This window comes from Rhododendron vialii, chromosome 11a (assembly GCF_030253575.1).
Source record: "Rhododendron vialii isolate Sample 1 chromosome 11a, ASM3025357v1".
Lineage (NCBI taxonomy): Eukaryota > Viridiplantae > Streptophyta > Magnoliopsida > Ericales > Ericaceae > Rhododendron > Rhododendron vialii.
This window is the reverse complement of record NC_080567.1, coordinates 10,876,826-10,898,056: the sequence shown is the minus strand read 5'-3', so window position 1 is coordinate 10,898,056 and position 21,231 is coordinate 10,876,826. Positions and strand designations below refer to the sequence as shown.

Below are 21,231 nucleotides of genomic sequence, written 5' to 3'. Positions count from 1 at the left end.
TTGGATAACCACTCTGGGTAGTAGACTTCACGTATTGCTTTGGCCTCCAACAAACGGTCCACCTCTTCAATTACAGCGTCAATGTGCTATATGGCTGCCCTTCTTTTCTTTTGAATGACCGGCTTATGCTGTGGATCTATATTCAAATGATGGCAGATAACGTCTGCGCTCACCCCTGGCATTTCTTCTGGTGTCCAGGCAAATACGTCGACATAAGTGTTTAAGAAACTTATTAATTCAGTCTCTTCTTCTGCTGGCAGTGATTCCCCAATCAAAAAATACCTATCTGGATTAGTCTCGTTGATCTGTGTTTTCTTCAAACCCTCAACTACCCTCTCGGTTGGATCCTTACCGATATCCTCAATGGTCGGCTGATCTGGAATTTCCACTGTATTGACATGGTGGGCGTTATGGATTCTTTTTATGATAGATACCAAACATTGTTGAGCTACCTTTTGGTTACCCTTGATCTGTTCAATCCCATTGGACCCTGGGAACTTTACCATTTGATGGAAAGTAGAAGAGACTGCCCTCATCTTATGTAACCATGTTCTCCCTATAATCACGTTGTAGGAGGATGGTACATCCACCACCAGGAAGTCGGTTCGTAGTACCACTGTACCAGCCCGAACAGGCAAAGTTACCTTTCCCAATGGCCAAACTGCTCCTGCTCCAAAGCCGACCAAAGGGGTTACTGATTGTACCAAATCTTCTTGAGTTAATCCCAGTTTTTTGAATGCATCGTAGTATAGCTGTAACGCCCCGAATTTTGGGTACGTTAAAAAGGACATTTTATTGATAACATCAAATGGAGTCTGGCTCTTATTACAACAAAACTCCTAAAAGAGTTCAATATTTACAAAAATGAAGGGGGTTCTACGGTTCCTAACTACAGCTCCTCAGCTCCTCCATTCTTGCCAGCCCCTCAGCTCCAAAAGCCTCCATGGTGTACTGTTCATCTTGATCATCTACAAGATCTGACACATTATACCGGCGTCGCCACCCATATAATATGTCAGGGTCACCAAAAGGTAACACCGTGAGCTACAACAGCTCAGCAGGATAATCCCATACCCGCTAACCCATAACTTACCAATTACAGGAAATAATAACACATCTATTTCCACATGATACGTATATACACAGCTAACAATGACACATCCACATTCATTAATCAACTATCGTTGGTGTCCAAGATTTTCTTTGTTTCTCCTACGCGACTCATCGTAGACTGTGTCAATATTTTCATTTACAAATCAACCTTTCAAAAACCACTTTGTTTAAACACACCCAACCTTTCAAAAATCATTTGCATTGGCTCCGTACCGCGGATAACCAAGCTACACACCCAACCTCGGTTCCGCCGTTCCGATCTCCCGAGTATCCTCACAATGGTTCCGCCGTCCCGGTTACCCATTGGCACACAAAAAAAAATATTTGCATTGGCTCCGTACCGCGGATAACCAAGCTACACACCCAACGTCGGTTCCGCTGTTCCGGACTCCCGAGTATCCTCACAATGGTTCCGCCGTCCCGGGTTCCCATTGGCACACAAAAAATATTTGCATTGGCTCCGTACCGCGGATAACCAAGCTACACACCCAACCTCGGTTCCGCCGTTCCGGACTCCCGAGTATCCTCACAATGGTTCCGCCATCCCGGGTTCCCATTGGCACACAAAAAATATTTGCATTGGCTCCGTACCGCGGATAACCAAGCTACACACCCAACCTCGGTTCCGCCGTTCCGGGCTCCCGAGTATCCTCACAATGGTTCCGCCGTCCCGGGTTCCCATTGGCACAACACACACACATAATGCCACACAAAACTGGTCATTATGTAGTTTCAAATTATTTTCTTCCTCGAAAAACATTTCCTTTTATTAACCACACCCTAGGTGTCAAGTTTCTACTTTCTCGATTCTCGTGTCTCGTTACATGCAAAGACTCCACGGTAAGCATGAAACATACTATCAAGATCATCCAATTATATACTACTTATCATGTTAAATCATTACTTATAGCATAACGCCACATGTACGGACGCCTTTGGAGTGTATCACTTATGCTTTATTCAAAGCACAATGCCACATGTACGGACGTCTTTGGAGTGAAATCACTTATGCTTTATCACATACCACAAGTAATACAAGCAACTCATATACGCATATTCATCACCATCTTAAAGATCAAAATACGAATACTTAAAGTAAATAGGTAAAGATACACTTCATATAATTGAGAATCTACGGTTCAAAATAACAACGTTATACTTGAGTAAGTAAGTAAATAGGAAGTAAGTAAGGATTTCCTTACATTATACTTTAGGAATAGAGATATGAAATTCCTACTTTATACTTGGGGTGGACGATAAGGAGATCCTACATATACGTAGAGTTAGGGGACAAGGAATCCTACCTTACTTCTTGGCGGTAGTCGGCTACGGAAAGTACGTCGGTGGTCGGGCGGAGTAACTTCCTACGGTGGTCTCCGGTAGCTTCGAAAGAGAATGGTTTCTCTCGAAACTTGATTATGACTATTACTACTACTACTTTTGGATCGAGAGAGTGGTCGAGTGGCTATCTAGGTTGAGTTTCTTGAAGAACTCAAGAACAACTCAAGAACAAAGAACAAAAGAAAGAACAAAGAAAGAACATAATTTTTCTAGAGAGAGAAGTTGCTAGGTGAAGGTGTGAGTTCAAATGGCATGGGAATGGCTCTATTTATAGGCAAAACCTTGGGCGCTCCCTCCCTCTCATGGCCGCCCCCCCCCCCCCCCCTCTCTCACCATACTTCAAATTTTGACACATGTCAAGCACTTATGGAAGGTCAAAGTCTAATTGCTAGGCTTGCATGACTAGGTTAGGCTAAAAGGTAGGTTTGCATGGCTAGTTTGTCCTTGGATGGGATTATGGGAGATTTGTTGGAAGATTTGGAGACAATGGTACAAGATTTGGTCATAAAACAAATATGGAAGGACAATGGAGGAAGTTTCTTAGCTAGGAAGGAAGATATCACCAAGGATTTGAAAGGATAGGAAAGATCATGGAAGGATGAAGAAGATAAAATCAAAGTACCACAAAATCTCTCTCTCTCTCTCTCTCCCTCTCTCTCCTCTCTCGGCTCTCTCTCTCCTCTCCCTCTCTCTCGGCCTCTCTCTCCTCTCTCTCTCTCTCGGCCTCTCTCTTCCTCTCTCTCCCTAGTACACACACACACACACACACATATATATATAACAAGAAAGAATAAGAAAGTACAAGGTTTCCAAATTTAAAATCCTATTAAAGAAATACAATTAGGCACATGTTAACTAAATAAATAAACTAGGGTACTTTGTAATCTAGGTAGATCACACCTCCCATTAAACAAATCCAATTGGGTACAAAACCCCAATACAAAATAGTATTAAGGGTACTTTTAAGAATCTTAGGCCTTAAAAGGCTATTAAGGCTACTAAGTACTTTAATAATAAAATAATGTGTACTTTCATCACATGGGGTTTAAGAAAATATTATTTTAATGAACCCATGTACTTGTTGAAAGAATAACTCTATTACCTAATGGATAATAATTTTCCTAACGGTTATCGTCCAATGGATAATAAGGTACGAGTACTTTAAATCATAATTTAAGTCTTTTTAAAAGACTACATGTCCTTTTGAAATTTACCCATGTGTTTATATATATGTACTTAGCCAAATATAATAAAGGAAAAGCTTTTGTCCAATGGGTAAAGATTACCCTAACAATCATTGTCCAATGGACAATAGTTACTAGGATACTTTTTATAATAAAATAATCAAAAAGTACTTTAAAGAAATTTATAAAAGCCTATAATGGTACTTTGTTCAAATCTTTCATTAAACCCTTTTAATTTAAAGAATTGGGTTTCTATTATCCAATGGATAATAGTTCCCCTAACCTTTATTGTCCAAAGGACAAAGAATAAAACCAAATTAATAAAAAGAAATAAATAAGTAATTACTAGGGTTGAAAAGGTTGACTAGTCAAATCAACTTTATTGGAAGGTTCCCTAGTCACATCGGTACTTTATTTGGTCAAAAGACTCTATTATCCAAGGGTCACTAACTCTCCTAACGGTTATTACCCAATGGGTAATAATTTCCCTTGCGGTTAATAACCATTGGACAAAAGAGTACAAGTACCATTTATTTTAAAATAAGATTTTGAAAGATTACATGTACTTTTATAATAAAAAGTTTATTATCCAATGGACAAAAATTACCCTTGTGGTTATTAACCAATGGATAATGGAGGGGTGGGAGAATCACCAATAAACAAAGAATAAATGTACTTTGCACATGTGTTTATAAACCCATTAAAATACTATATCCTTGTACTTATCAAAATATTTTAAAGGAAAGCCTATTGTCCAATGGATAAAAATTACCCTAACCATTATGGACCAATGGGTAAAAGCAAAAGGTTCAAAAGTTCCAAAAGGTTCATCTAGTAACTAGGTGAGTTGGTTGCTCGGTTCCTCCAAGTAGTCGGTTGGAATCTAATTCGATTGGTCAAGTAGGGTTTCTAGTCGAGACAAAAATCTAACTACGACGAAAATCAAGAAATCATATAGCCACTCAAAGAGAAAATAAGTAATTTAAATAAAATTCAAATATTTAACGAAATTTTTACTGACCAAAATTCAGGGGCGTTACAATAGCACTTCGGTGCAACTCCCAGAGTCCACTAATATTCTTTCCATGTCATGCTCCCCAACTCGTAGGGTTATGACCAAAGCATCGTTGCGTGGTACCTGGACTCCTCCCAGATCTTCATCTGAAAAAACTATGCCTTCGTTGCATGCCTCCTCGCTACGCCCTCTCTTTTTTCCCAACTGCATCACATGTTGGTCATGTTTAATCTGTCTCTGAAGCAATCTCACCTCATTTCTCGTATAAGGCTCGGCTAATCCATGTATCATATGGATTACTCCCTTTGGATTCTGTTCGTAATCCAATTCCATTGCTTTCTCTTTATCCTTGAGATCTTCTTGGATAAATTCTTTGAGATAACCTCACGAGACCAGATCATCAAGATGTCGTTTAAACATCTCACAATCCTCTGTCATATGGCCCCAATCCTTATGGTAGCTGCAGTGCTGATTCGTAGCACGTTTTGCATCTTTATTCCCACCTAGAGTTGGGGGCCATTTGAAATAGAGCTGATTCTTTATTCGATAAAGAATTCTATAAATGGGCTCTTTCCAGACCGTATTTATTGAGAAGAATGATTTTGGATCCGGAGCTTGTTTATCCTTGTACTGCTCTTTCTTCGCCTGCCCATAATCTTTCCTTTCACGATAAGTTTTGGGCTCTGGCTTGTCTGCTTTCTTAATAGGCCCCTTTACTTGCTCGGCGGCCAGCTTACCATCCTCCCGTAGAATGTCATCCTCGTTCCTAGCGTGCTGCTCAATTCGCTCCATTAATTTTGCCAATGTCTGCACTGGACTCATGTTTAGGGACTTACGCAATTCCCCCCGAACAGGTAAACCTGTCTTGAACGTGGCTATTGCGTATTCCTCGCTACAACCTTCAATCTCGTTGAAGGTTTCCCAGTACTTTTTTGCATATGTCCTGATCGGCTCGTCCTCTCCTTGCTTCATAAAGGAAAGACTCTCAAAGGTTTTGGGAGCTTTCCTGCTCGTCAAAAACCGTGCAGTGAATTCCTCGGCCTACTGCACCCATGTTTGGATGAAGCGTGAACCCAATCTGTGAAACCATGACAAAGCAACCTTCCCTAAACTCGATGGGAACATCTTACACATAATTGCATCATCTCCTTCATGCATAAACATTGCCTGCTGGTAATGCTGTATATGTGCCACGGGATCAGCATCTGTCTCGTAGAGGATGAACGTTCCGTGTTTTATTCTGGTCGGCAACCTAGCCTCCTATAACTTTTTTGCAAAAGGGGAGGATGCTATATTCTGAAGTGCTTTCCGTGTTGCTTCCCGTGCAGTCATGGTTTCATCCTCTAGTCCTTTCTTGGATCTAGTTCTTTCCCAGTCGGAATCAGGTCTCTCGTACCTGTCCCTATGATGTTTCCTACTCCCTTCCTCCTCAGGGGTAGAGCTTCGACCTCTGCTTCTCCTCTTTCTCGGAGAAACCCTCCTTCGCTCGGGTGTTCGGGTCTTGCTCCTTTCTTTTCGTAGAGAAGCTTTTATGTCGCCTTGGGATCGGACTTCTGCTTCTGCTCCTTCTTCCTCGTGAAGGAGCCTTTTTGTATTGTACCAAAGCATATTCACTGCCTCTAGAATTTCTTCGAGATAGTCCGGAATCCTCCGGATGTTCCCTAATCCTCTTTAGTTCTCTGATCTCATGTTCTCGTTTTTTGATCAAACGAGCATACTCCTCGATCTCTTGTCTCTTTTTATCAAGAACGTCTTCGCTACGGTACACACTCCTGGAGTGTGCAATCGATTCATCCCCTCAATGGGATTTAGTCCTTCTCGTGGATTTCGATGCCGTCTCTCCATCTCTATTTTTGGAGTTGCCGTGGACGGTAAGGGGGCGGCCCTTACTCATGGTCCTCTTGTGTCCTCCCTCGAGCTTTCTCGGAGCCCCGGATGGAGATTTATCCCCTCCTCCAACTAACACATCTTTTGGGTCGTGTGGTGTTGCTGGATCTACTTCCACCATGGTCGTATTTCAAAGGAAACTCTTTCGTTTCCCACAGACAGCGCCAATTGTAGGTGGACAAATTCAAATAGTGCTCTGAATAGCACTGGAATGCAACGGCTTCACGTGCCTCTTGACCGGAACCCTAATTTGTCAATGAAACCCTTGTCCTGCAAAACAGACAAGGAGTGAGTGCACCTTTGCCTCTCGTGGCAAAGGCCCTCTGATGCCTTTGTTAGTATTTCGTACTAAAGAAACCCTAATTATCAGTAGGAGAATATCGAATAATACAATGTATTGCGTACCTCTTTCCTCTAGGTTTACCTCATATTTATAGATTTATGGATGCTTGTTGCCCAAGTATCCATATTGCCCTAGGTTTCCTACCTCATATAGGAAAACTAGGATCTCTTGGATTCTCGTTCCCTTATCAGTTTATTTCCTTAATCCTTGTAGGACTCTTTCCATAACAAGCCGAACATCCCATACTCGTTGGGTATCTTTCTTAGATCCTATATTCTTGGGATCTCATCCCTTAACGGAATACCAATGATTCTGAACCCTTCTAGAGTGTTCCCTCTAATAGGTCTTCTCTCTTTGTTCGGCCATCTCATGGCCGAACAGACGGCCTGGACCAGTTACTTCACATGTAACTGGTCATTTATCAACGATTTGGACCATTTCCTTTTTAAGGAACTCTCCTCCTGTTCGGCTCTCTCTTCGCTGAACAAGCTACCTGATCAGTGGCATCACATGTCACTTTCCTTGTATTTGGTCCAATAACATCTCGTGTTTTACTGAACCAAGATTTCGTACAACCTCTCTGGACCCATGACTTCTCATGTCACTGGTCCATAGTGCGTTGACTTTTTCCTTCACCGTGCTCGGGCTCTTCTTGGGCCTATTCGGGAATACCTCCCTACAATTAGTTCTCTTTACAGAATTTACCTTTCAATAGCTCTCAAGGAGACGTTTCCATGCATCAATAGCCATGTCTCGAATTTTTTTGGCTTACTGGAGGTCTCGCTATAGATCTTTTTTATTTGTTCACATTCCTTTATGGGAATATCTGGTATGCACCTCTTGTTCCTTGGGAGGCATTTAGGTCTTTCTTTCTTGCCTTTTTCTCTTTTGATGGCCTACTTTTCAATCCAGGGATGAAACTACTATTGTGTGCCCTCCTTAGATTATAAAGCAAACTGATAGTATCACTAGTAATTGAATATGCACAAATTTAATACTATGAACGGTTAAAAAATATTTGAGGTCAATAAATCAAAAAGATGCTACGTTTTATTATGTTTAGACCATTTCGTAGACGACAACCAGTAACCACACTGATGCTAGGTAAAATATAGTATAGGTATGAGTTCCAAGACAATGAATTTGGTGCAATTAATCATTTTAGAATAGAAATAATACTCCACACATTATGTGTAAGTACATTCACGGCTCATACCAACTCCACTATGTAGTTTGAAAGAAGAGAGTACAACATACATTAGCGACTGTGTATAGCAAGTATTTTATAACCTAGAATCTACGTCAAACCTTGAGTCGTCACCAAGCACTACCCAAATCAAATTAGGCATCACAAGTCCAAAATGTTGTGTGATGACTGTGGGAGGTGACTGTGGCATCATTGCGGCAAGAAGGGCTATGGTGGAGTTGATTTGGCCGGCAAGAAGAGAGGCAAAGAGAAGTGAATTTTGAGAGTATTTTTATTTATTTTTATAATTAGGATTAGGCTAGTATGACAACTTTTATAAACCACTAACGGTGTCAGCTAAAAGAGGTGTCCATATAATTTAAAAGAGCAAGGGGTAATAATGTGATTGTGAATTAATAGAGAGCATGTCAGTGTAATTTACTCTAAATCAAGCTAGGAAACAAGGGGCAACACAATCCTCGTATTTTAGGGGTGATTATTCGCAGCTCCGTATTTTTTGCTTTAGCACACTACATTTCGGTAAATAGTTGTTAAAAATCATACATAACATTTCGGTAAATAGCTGTTGAAAATAAGATTATATTTCGGTACCTACATGTCGAAAATATGTTCAACCTTCGGTAAACAACTGCCGAACATACATTTTAGGTAAATAGCTGTTTTAAAAAATATAGAAAATTAGAGGCTGCCCCTATTTTTTAGGTTTGGTTTGAATCCAACCCTGAAATATTTTACCGAAGCTGAAAGGCTCGGATCAATTCCGTACTGACTTTTGTGCCCCTCACCCTCACCCTCTCTCTATTTAATTTGCTCCTTTCAACCCACCTTGGAGAGAGAGAGAGAGAGAAAGAGAAAGAGAATGGCAAACACAGACGTGGAAGCAGTGGACTTCAAGCCGGAGGATGACGATCTGATGGACGAGGATGCCGCCGTCGATGTCGATGCGGCTACCACCGATGGAGCAGCGCCGTCGTTGTCTCCTGTCCGATGAGAATTTGTGTTCTTGCTGCCGTTTCTTGCAGCAGTCGGTATCTCTGCGACCTTTCTTCTCGTTGTGGTCGTCTCCCATTAAAATCTGGTCGTCTCCAATTAAAATCTGATGACAACGAAATCGAACTCAACGACGGTGAAACTGACTTCCTCCCCAACAGCTTTGACATCTGCACGAGCAGGCAGGTTCTGAAGATCAAGCGAAGGCCAGACGGTGCCAAGGAGATTGGGACTTGATTTGTCTGATTTTCTATTGTTTACATGAATTGATCCATTTGGCCAGGTGTGCATGACTTATCTACTTGTGTAAGGAGTTACTAACACTTATGGAGTAGTTGAGAAAAAAGAAAAAAGAGAGGGGATGAACAATGGTTCAACACTTTTTTCAGTTCCATTTGATTTTCTAATTTTCTAATATATTATTATCTCTTAGCTTGGTTTTTTGGGAGAAGTGATGAACCGAGTTCACTCAGTGGTGATCCGGCCGAATTTATAATTGTGTATTTTCTATGCGAATTGTGTATTTATCCATGAAAACTGTGTATTTTTTATGAGAATTATGTATTTTTTGTGAGAACTATGTATTTTCCTATGAGATTTGTCTATGAGAACTATGTATTTTCTATGAAAACTGTCTATTTTAGAGTGTGGTGAGGTTATGTGAACAGTGTATTTTTTAGTTCACATAGTCAACTCTTTGTTCGTGTGTGTATTTTCTCTGAGAACTGTGTATTGTTCATGAGACCTATCTATGAGAATTGCGTATTTTTTTATGAGAACTGCGTATTTTCCTATGAGAACTATGTATTGTTCATAAAAACTGTCTATTAGAACCATGCATTTTTTATGAGAACTATATATTTTTTTATGAGAATTGTGTATTTTAGTGTATGGTAAAACTATGTGAACTGTGTATTTTTTAATTCACATAGTTCAGCTCTCATAACCAGTTCACAAAGCTAATTTTCTATGAGAACAGTCACTTCTCATAGCCAATTCTCATAGAACTGACTTGTCAGTTCTCATAAAATTGACTATGAGAATTGGCAGTTCTCATAGCCAATTCTTGTCAATTCTCATAGTTCAGTTCACATAGCCAGTTCTTCTATGAGAACTGAGCAGTTCTCATAGAACTGACTATGAGACTTGACAGTTCACATAGCCAATGGTATTTTTGTCTGAAATAATATGATTCAGGAATTGTTATTTTCTATGAGAACTGTTATTCTCCATGATAATTATCTATGAGAACTGTGTATTTTTTTATGGGAACTGTGTATTTTCTATGAGAATTGTATATTTTCTGTGAGAACTCCCTATGAGAACTGTGTATTTTATATAAGAACTGTATATTTTTTATGAGAACTGTCATTGTCCATGATGATTGTCTAAAAGAACTGTGTATTTTTCTATGAGAACTATGTATTTTCTATGAAAACTGTGTATTTTATATAAGAACTGTATATTTTCTATGAGGATTGTGTTTTTTCTATGAAAATTGTGTTTTTTTCTACAAGAACTATTATTATCCATGATAATTGTCAATGAGAACTGTGTATTTTTCTATGAGAATTATGTATTTTCTATGAGAATTGTGTATTTTAGTGTGTGGTGAAACTATTTGAACTATATATTTTGTAGTTCACATAGCCATTTTCACATGAGAAATGTCTATGAGAACTCTGTTTTTTCTATGAAAATTGTGTTTTTTTTATGAGAACTGTTAATATCCATGATGATTATCTATGAGAACTGTGTATTTTTCTATAAGAATTATGTATTTTCTACGAGAACTATGTATTTTAGTGTGCGGTGAGGCTATTTGAATTGTGTATTTTTCAATTCACATAGTTCTCATAGAACTGACTATGAGAATTGGCAGTCCAGTTCACAGAGCCAAGGGTATTTTTGTCCAAAATAATCTGTGTCAGAAATTAATTTTAAAAATATAAATTTTACTAAAAATGGACAAGTAGACAACAAATTAAGAAGAATGTGCAAAATAGTAAAAATGTATGAAAAGTCAAAGGAAATGACTAAAATAAAGAAGAAATATATTTGTCAGGACTATTTGAAGTACGAACCTAAAAATCGGGGCCGGCCTAAAAATTTCCCTAAAAAATATTATATTTCGATAATTGTATGCTGAAAATTTATCTCAATTTCGGTAACTAACTGTCGAGTATAATTGAAAATTTTTAACGGACTATAGGAGAAAATACAAGGCTGCAAATAGCAGCCCCGTATTTTAGTATGTATATAAATTTTACTAAAAATGGACAAGTAGACAACAAATTAAGAAGAATGTGCAAAATAGTAAAAATGTATGAAAAGTCAAAGGAAATGACTAAAATAAAGAAGAAATATATTTGTCAGGACTATTTGAAGTACGAACCTAAAAAACGGGGCCGACCTAAAAATTTCCCTAAAAAATATTATATTTCGATAATTGTATGCTGAAAATGTATCTCAATTTCGGTAACTAACTGTCGAGTATAATTGAAAATTTTTAATGGACTATGGGAGAAAATACAAAGCTGCAAATAGCAGCCCCGTATTTTAGTATGTGTTCCCCCCCGACCGATCTTTGTATTTTAGTATGTGTTCCCCCCCCCCCCGACCGAATCTTTGTCTTTTGCTTTCTGTCTCTTTATTTCTTAATTTTTTTTAATTCTCTTACGATATTGTTAGGAAGGGATTAGAATTTTTTCTCCATAACTTGCTTAGCAAAAAGTCCTTTTTGCCCTCTATTTTAGTAGTAGAAACCTGCATGTGAAGGAAACCGTCTATTACGAGAGGAACCGTTGGACTTGATTGCTACTATCACAATAGTTTATGAATCAAGTATGTTGATTTAAAAGCTTAGGGACATAAACACAATTGAGGATGTTTAGGGTATAAAAGTGAAAATAACCCTAAGACGACTGATGATTATTTCTCCTGGATGAGAGAATCAATTGACGATAATGTTTCTTTCCTTAGATTTTGTGGAGGTGAATGTGAAGGGGAGTCAGAGAGATGAGTTTCAGAGTCGCAAACTCTGTATCCCCAAGCTGGATTAATAGCTTCTTTGATTGGAACTTTGGTAGGGGAAAAGCCGATGAGAAACCACAGCCCAATTACCACCCTATTGATCCTCCCTTCCCACCTTCTCTGGTTGCTAAAACATTCCTCAAGGGTACTCTCTCTCTCTCTCTCTCTCTCTCTCTCTCTCTCTCTCTCTCTCTCTCTCCCACACGCGTGCACCCACACACACAGCTCTGTTATTACCATGACCCTTCGGGACTTCCAATAAAATGGGAACGATATGGGGAACTCTGTTATTACCCTCAGAAAATGTGATTTTGGAGTCAAATGGCCAGTAACAAGCATTTGAGTATTTGGTCAATGACGTTGATCGTTTTTTCTTGGTAAAGCAACACATTTCCTCTTAAACATTTTTTTCTGACCAACTAAGTACATAACTGTGCACATAAATTTGTACACGAACTTACTGTCAGTAATTTGACCACCCGGCCAAATTAATGGGAAATATCCAACCTGATAATCTCTATTCCTTGGCATTATAGACAGTATTCACTATGTACTCAACAACTAAGAGATCCATTCAAGGAACATGAGGATATTTCGCTATATGTATCCTTTGGGGCTTTATATGCTGATCTCCTTAGTCCTTACATTGACGTAGAGTTTAGCCAAGCTTATTCAATCTTTTGTGACATTGTATGTTTTTTGTTATCCTTTTCGTAATCGGTTAAAAGAGGAATCATATGAATTCAACAGCCCACAAAGGATTTGAATATAGCAATCCAATATGCTAAGTTTTGTCATGAATTTATGCAGGTAGGGAACTCAAATGCTGTTACAAAGCCACACTTGACGGATTCAGCGCAACTGCATTTCACAACTGCTCTGATTTCAAAGGACCCTGTGTTATAATCGGTTGGACAAACAACTCATTCAAATTTGGAGCATTTAACCCAGAAGGATACCGAAGCACCGACGATTACTATGAGACTTTTGATGCCTTCCTCTTTTACTGGGAAAAACATGATCAAACAACTGATGAACCCATTGTTCTACCCAAAGTAGGGGGAAGTGGAGCTGCACTTTTCGATTATGCTCGAGGTGGGCCGCAGTTTGGGGCCGATGGCCTGCTCATTGGGCCGCCATTGGCTCCAGTCATGGGCGGGTTTGCTGGGCCGGATACGAATTCGGGGATTGGTGATCTGAGGCAAGCTAAGTCTAGATTGGGACTCTCTTATGCTAAAAGGTCTGATGGGAAGGAGTCCTTGTTTGGGGATGAGTTTAAGGCTGTTCTTGAAGAGGTGGAAGTGTTTTGTTGCCCTCAAATTGCAAGCCTATATTAGCTTGGACAGTGTATGAAAATGTGTTGTGAATTATTTCAGTGGAAGAGATTGTTATCACACAAAATGATTTCCACATCTACTCATGCCTTGAGATTGTTAAATTGATGTGATTTGACTAAGGCAGAAAAACAAACTTAGTATTTTGAGCTTAACTTGTTAAATGCTTGTTCGACAATGAAAATAACCTGTTTGGAACTTGCTTGACCAGTTAGTAGCCAAATAACGAGTTAATGGGGTTTTTTTTTTTTTTGGGTCAAACGGAAATTTAATGGAATCTTTTACCTGAAGGTATTGAGTTTCTACGGTTTATTTAAGGATATGAGATAGATTCGCTGAATATATTCTCTACTTTCATGGTAAGGTTCCTATGTTAGCTTTTTGCATAACCACTTATATTAATTGCTTTGATTCAGTATGTTATAGTTTCATTTTGCGTTCTCCTTGTTCTTCTCTGACGTACCACAAACAAGATCTACTCAATCAATTCATGAGTCTAGCTAGCTCGAGCAGTTTGATTTTTCCAATGAAGTTTAAGTTTATTGAGCCAAGCTGAAAAACTTTATGTGCTTTGAAATGTGTTCAGACCTCATCAATTTTCGAAGTTAGTAAAAACTAAGTTTAAACAAGTTGCTACAGCGTTTGGTTCAGCTCATCTCACAACGTTACGCTTAAACAGAGATCCTATCATATTACGATCTCTCATCAGGGATATCCTTATTCACATTGGAGACCAATTAAAGAGTCCCTATCCGGATATTGCTTTCAATTAAAACAATTGGAGAGCATAATCTTTAAAGGGCAGGCCAAAAAGAGAAAAGAAACCATTGCAAAGGGATTTTCTTAACTATCAATTTACTTCCATGCTTGAAGAAAGATAAGGGGCCTGGCTAATTGCTTATATGACACAGATTCGATACCCTTTGGCCGAGTAATAGATGTTGTGAGTGAAGAAGTAGGGGGTGGTGGTGGGACAATCTAATATAGGGCAGAATTTCGGTTGGTGTTGCGTTAAAAGAGTTTATGCTCTATAGCTTTTAGCAAAAGCACTTCTAAAGTTTGCATTACTCTAGTTGTTTTTTCCTCTTTATCATTTGTGTGACCAAAGGGACACAGATCAGTTTGAAAATTTTGGTCAAGAGGAATGTGCTTCCTTGTATGCTTTCTGGTGAAGCTTTTTGGTGACCTCATGGATTCGATGCTTCACCTTGCATATACTTCCTTCTCAATCTGAATAGGCACCATGTAGGAAAAGAGAACTGTAACCATAAAAAAACCCAACAATGTTATCTCAAATTTAGGTGGCAGATATGTCTGATTCATGATTTTGAGTTAGATAAGAGGGAGAAATTATCAACTACGCATGGATTCTGTAGTAAGAGGACGGATCCATATAATCTCTAGTAACGTGACGGCCAAGCTCGAAACTATTGTAGTGTGACAACCCCAATCCCACATTGATGAGGATGAAGGTGGAAACGATATATACTGAAAAACACCTACTTGCTTCGAATTTGGGGTTAAACTTTTGGACAATGCTCGCAGGCTACTTTGACAGGTTTCCGAGGCAGGAAAGAGTGTGTTGTTACAGGGATTGATTGGAGAGACTGGTCTACGAATATACAAGAAACACAACAGAATCCCAGATATGGTGTAGATGGCCTCATGGCGTGGAGTGATGAGAAAATCAAGGGAAAGGGCTCAAGTGGTGATAATGCCATGTTTGTCTTAATAATCTGATTGTTAGCACACTTAATGTTCTCATAACTCAAATATCAATTCCAAATCATCCACTTACTAACAGACACAATTTCAAGATTTGCACTTGAAATGCAACTAAGCATATCACTGCTTGAATGTGGTCCCTGAACATAGATCAATCAGCATTCTGGATGGTATTTCAGAAGTTTTTACACAGAAAGTTGCTTCCATATAGAACCAAACAAAGGAACAGGATCACCTTTAACATTCGAACATCCAACATTTTGACACAAGCTGGCTTCTTTGAAAGAAGCTTATTATATAAGATAACATAGATTCACGTATACTGCAAGCTAAACCAACTCCCAGTGCAATCTATAAAAGTGATTACCACTTGGGGGGAAGACTTCTATTTTAACCAGTAACTTGAAACCCGAGCAACACCGCAACGGCAACAACCATAACCAAAAACAACGTTAAAAGGCATTGTCTCAGAGGCGCCCTCCTGGATTATTACAAGCAAAATAGCTCTAGTTTTAGCATACTCTTACATAACAATGACCATGTTATCCTCCTGTGACCATAAACCGCCATATTCTCCCAAACTCCCATCTCCGCTACTCTGTCTACAAATCGGAGCCTGATCCCATGTTTCAAATCCTGCATTAAAGAAAAAAGAAACTACAATGACTCCCATTTGTTTTTGTTTTTTTTCTGTTCAGAAGCGATTTGGAGTTCTTAGTGAATTGGTCTGGTACTGGTCATAACCTTCATACGAGATATTCTCATTTCCAGAAAACCCCATGTAGTCCGAGTAAGGTGACATGCAACCAAATTGGCTTAGACCATCACCGTGTTCAACCTCCTCTGTAAAATTTGAGAACGACGAACTGGGCGAGATCTCATACTGATTATATGGCTGCCATTGAGTCATCGTGTTTGGAAACTCGTACTGGGGGAAGTATCCAGATACACCTTGTCCTTGTTGTGGATATTCCTGTTAAAATCAATAAAAACAAATGTTTGAGAAATTTATCATGAAATCTCATGGGTAAAAAGGATCAGAAAGGTCAATATTTTTAGTACCTTGGAAGAATCAAGTATTAGATCAGGTGAGACCCACAGGCTACTGGGATTGTTCCCCATTGAAAAAGCTTCATTCTCCACCATTGGTGTTGTATGATATGGAGAAGCAATAGGACTAGAAAAGGTACTTCCATTGCAAATTTGACTTGTTTGGACTGATGTGTCTTCATTGATGATCACAGCCTCATTTGGCATTGCTGTTGAGGTGAAATCCTCATTGCATGAACTGCTTCCAACCCACTTAGCTTTTGGTTCCCCATGAGCATCACTCATTTTCTGTATATGCTCATTCTTCTTAATCACCCGGCACAAAGCAAAAGCTCCCTGAAAGTCAAGTTCGATGACAAGCTAAAATTTAGTCCCACAAAATTCTTAACCACTATAGAATCTAGATTCTTAATATAACATGAGGTTGTTAAATTTACCCGAAAACTTGGTGATCCTTGAGAAGTATCATCACAAAGACGATACTCGTGCATTACCCAATCTGTTCGATCTCCCATTGGGGCCCGCCCGCGGTAGAAAACTAGGGTCTTTCTGTATCCTGTCGCAGAATCCTGACAGACAACTTTTCGGTCTTTTCCAGTAGCTTTCCAATAGCCTGCTTTGGTGGCACGATTTGTGCGCGATCCATTTGGGTACTTCTTGTCGCGGGGACAGAAGAAGAACCATTCCATATCGCGCTTTGGTAGGAATGATTTCTCTGCAATAATAGTTAACATGTAGTGAGAATCTCAGAAGTTCCCAAATACAAACCAATGGGCAACTAAAAATAAGGTGACACCGTGACACTTTCACTGTTGAAGTAATTCCTTTTGTCCTAAAGAACTGTGATTTGGAAAATTAAAATCCGATAGAAGCGGCTTTGAAGAGCAAAAAGTGATATGCCCCACAGAAAATACATACTTGTGGCTGGTTTAGTTCATAAAGAAGAACAAAAGTAGACTTGGAAATTGACATAAAAATGTAAAGTAGAAACTTTACAACACAAGAATTCCTCTATTGGAAAATTAGGTTTCATACTTATATGCCATAAGGCCCATAACCAAAATTTGAGTTTTATACATCAAGAACCTTGAGAGGATTAGATGATCAATTCCCAACAGGATAATCACAACTAATTCATGGCATGTCCAGAGAAGATTCAAAAGTTTATCGACCTTAGTTCATGCAACCACCACAGATAAAGTTCTAAGATATTAGATGCCTTTCGATAATTCACACGAACTGATAAAATGTACTATATGCTTGATGTCACTCAAAAGCAAAATGAAACTCAAAAAGTCCATGATTTATTTAAAGAACATTTGTCTAAGCATCTACTATTAATACCTGGCAACTCCCACGGATCGAATTTGTACAAATCAATCACTGGAATCACCTCAAGTTCAATCTCTAGTCCCTCAACTTTTCTCTTGAGGTAATACCCAACTAATTCCTCATCAGTTGGGTGGAAACGAAACCCCGGTGGCAACGATGCTCCTCCCATTTCCTCACTCTCCTAACTATCCAAAATATCCAAAATATCCAGAAACAAGTGGAAACAAAAAAGAGAGAAGAGCTTAGAAAATTACAGACCTATTTCTGACCTTATGGCTAAGTCCCCAAACTGTACCTATTGAAAATTTGGAAGATCCAAAAATAAAAGCTTTCTTCAACAGATAACTTCTTTTCAAGAATTGCAAATAACTTCCATAAAATGCACCCGTTGTGCAACGGAATCATTTTCTTCAAAGAATCAGTATTTTCCGTTATGATTTAAAGCCCTCCCCCACCTCCTTTGATTTTGATCCCCTAAACAAGAACAACTGTATAAAAAGAGAGTCTTCGTAATACCCAGAGAGCCAAATGTGCCTTAATTCAAGGGATGAGTCTAATGAGTTGATAGAAACAGAGAGAAAGACTAGTTAGAACTTCAAAAAATGGGTGCTTTTGTAAGCCAAAACCATTCAAAATATCTTATAAATGGGAAATTTTGGATGGTGGAGTCTAGAATTTTGTGACCCAGGAAAGAATTTGATAAGGAGAGATTTTTAGTGGAGAGTTTGTATAAAGAAGATGAGAAGTTTGCGTAGAGTAAGAACAGAGGGGTGTGGGACGGCTTATATATAGGGTTTGGAAGAGACAACGGTCCAAAATAGATGAACACCGAAAGGTTGATTGCTTGTCTGGAGCGAACCTAAAATTCCACCTATGTGGGGCCCCCCACACCTAAATGAGTTCACACTCAAGACACTGTCTAATTCGCACTAAATTAGTCTTAGATAACACTTAATTGAAGGCCTTGATTTTGGGTATTTTTGTGGGTTTTTATAATCCCATTACTTTTGGAACTAATGGTACGGTAACATTATTTTGAACAAGACTACCACACCAAGAATAACACAAAAGGAAATTGATAAAAAATAATTATTATTTTTTAACTCAGATTGTCTAAGTCAGCTTAATGTACACGTACCTCACCAGCTTATTTTTATGTATTTGTAATCTTGGATCTTGAATGCGTTCATCACTTTGTTAATTTTCAATTCTCTAACATATTGACTTCTTGCAAGATGTTTTGTATCACATTTGAATATTATAGAATGTAATGTCTTTTGGGGTACTCATCGGCTCGTTAATAGGTCTCAAGTAGCACATGTGTTTAGTGTGTAAAAGGCACCAAACTATTTAGTTGGGTTATGATAGGTCCACTTCGATTATCGGCATCGTTCAATTCTTAGCGTTCATAAAAATATTTATTTTATACGAAAAACAGTTTTATAGCACTTCGGAGGTCATTCATTGAAATATATTCATACAAGAAAGTACCACAGAGGGTGGTTGCCCAATAGTTCATGGCTTACTCCTAAATAGTTTTGGTGGTCAAGAGATCCAGCGAGTCGACCAAATGGCAACATCTCAAACTTTGCATGCCCTCCTACGAAATCTACTCTGGCTCATTGGTTTCTTTTTGGGCCCGTCGCGGGTGTGGAGTTCTTATTGTTACACTCAGGCAATGGCGGGATCACAAATTTCATTCAGAGGGCAACCGTTTTACGATAAACTAAATAATATTCACAATAAAATATAATAAAAAAATACTGAGCACAAAAGTTCAAGCCTTCTCCATGAGGCACAAAAGTTTGTAAAGCTATGTAACGATCCACGCCAGCTGACCTGTTAACTATTTGTCTAACTACGTGGCTCAAAAGATTAACTACAGCACATCATCAGGCTTGTACCAGCTCCTAGAGGTGGCCCCCACCCTATGTAGACTGGGATTGTGCTCTGATACCAATTGTAATGACTCACGCCAACTAACCTGCTAACTATTTGCCTAACCACGTAGCTCAAAAGATTAATCTCAAGTTATACAATAGTTGTTTGGAATCATTTATATAAAAATCACATATTCCTCTTCCCACCGATGTGAGACTGGGGTTTCACAACATAAGCACAAAAGTCTAAATATTTGTTATTAAATTATTTTACAATTGACCCCAACGAGTTTTTATCTTTTGAAATTTTGCAGGATTGTTTTGTTAGTACTCTCATTAAAAACATCTCACCTATGTAGACTACCAAGTCATTGTTCCGCAATTGATCATTCAACTTATTTTGAAAAGCTAGAAAATGAACTGGATGGATTAATCAATGTAACACAAAGTAGCAATTCTCTATTTGTCACGGTAAAACGAGCATTTAATTCTTGAAGGGGTCCATTGATTTAGTTGAAAATCCACGACGACATAATAGACAATAAGCCCAGTACCCAAAATTTCTAATTTCTCTTGCATTCTTTGAGTAGGTGTAACCAAAAAAAAAAAAGTGTAGGTGATAAAAATCCAAGGGGCACGTGACCTCCTGGGCCTTAATTGAATTCGCCCTTGCACACAAGGAAAAGTTGGTACGCTTAGTTGCCCCATTCTCTACCCTTTTAGTTCACCAAACAATATTCATATAAAAAAGTTGTACAAATCAATTTGTAGAATCATATTTGTAGGTGATTTCTTTTGGCAAATGTTAGTGAATCATGTTTGTAGGTGATTTCTTTTGGCAAATGTTAGTGAATCATGTAGCTATTAATCTTCGATCGAATTAAATTGCCTGCATGGATCGATGATCTTCTATCCAGAGGCTCTAAGATAAAATGATTTCTGATTACAAAAACAGGCACACTTCAGCCCCAATAGGAGGGCCTAAAGGGATAGGACTGAGGTTCATTCCGCTAAGATTTTTATTTTTTAAATACTTATTTTTCGTTTTACGAGATATGTCATTCTTTTACATCATATTACCTTTAATTCAAAAAATAAGTACTCAAATAAGTACTTGTACTTGTATACTCTAGCAAAATGGGGCCCGAGTATTCAGATTGTGTTTGGATGAATAATTCATGTTTTTTATCAGTGGATAAATAATTGTTGAGAATTTACAGCTATGTTAAAAATGGAAGCATATATAATTGTTAAAAAGGCTATTTTCTCTATCAGTATTATATTCTCATGACACACAAGTCTTGGTCTCGTTACACGTCACCGTGAGTCGGACAAAAACACTTTTCTTTATCTAATGGCCCACTTATGGTAGTGATTGTGTCACTGGGTGGCCCAGTCTCTGTTCAAAAAGAGAGTTCCTGAAAGTGCTCACTTAAGCTTATTTGCTCTTTTTCGGAAAAATAAAAAAAGGAAGCTTATCGGCACTTTTTTGCCAAGCCCAAACAGGCCTTAGTGGAAGCTCTAGTCTCGTTTATCATTTCACATGTAGGTTGCAGTTTAAAAAAACAAACAAATTCACACACACACACACAAATATATATATATATATATATATATATATATATAGAGAGAGAGAGAGAGAGAGTTCCCTTCTTATAAGGATTACTTTATTTTAATAAAATGCAGACTTTCATTTTTCGATCAAATTTTGATGATCCGAGCCACTCAATGTGTTCAGAACGTGATTTTTAGGGTACCCGCGAGATATCAGCAAAAAAAAAGACCGGGAAGGGCTTC

The 21,231-nt window shown here is 38.5% G+C and overlaps 2 protein-coding genes across 2 annotated transcripts; one reads left to right on the top strand and one right to left on the bottom strand.

Annotated features, from left to right (window-relative positions):
• Positions 1-12,014: 12,014 nt before the first annotated feature.
• On the top strand, positions 12,015-13,514 carry LOC131307649 (uncharacterized). The gene is made up of 2 exons (XM_058334273.1): positions 12,015-12,258; positions 12,924-13,514. Exons 1-2 carry the CDS (start codon positions 12,099-12,101, stop codon positions 13,448-13,450), a joined length of 687 nt encoding a protein of 228 aa, XP_058190256.1. The 5' UTR covers positions 12,015-12,098; the 3' UTR covers positions 13,451-13,514.
• Positions 13,515-15,395: 1,881 nt separating this feature from the next.
• Positions 15,396-18,323, bottom strand: LOC131308492 (NAC domain-containing protein 71). Its single transcript, XM_058335431.1, has 5 exons — positions 17,567-18,323; positions 16,660-16,937; positions 16,235-16,558; positions 15,917-16,145; positions 15,396-15,808 (listed from the first exon to the last, which is right to left on the bottom strand). The coding sequence occupies exons 1-5, from the start codon at positions 17,721-17,723 to the stop codon at positions 15,696-15,698; spliced, it is 1,101 nt and encodes a 366-aa protein (XP_058191414.1). The 5' UTR covers positions 17,724-18,323; the 3' UTR covers positions 15,396-15,695.
• Positions 18,324-21,231: the final 2,908 nt, after the last annotated feature.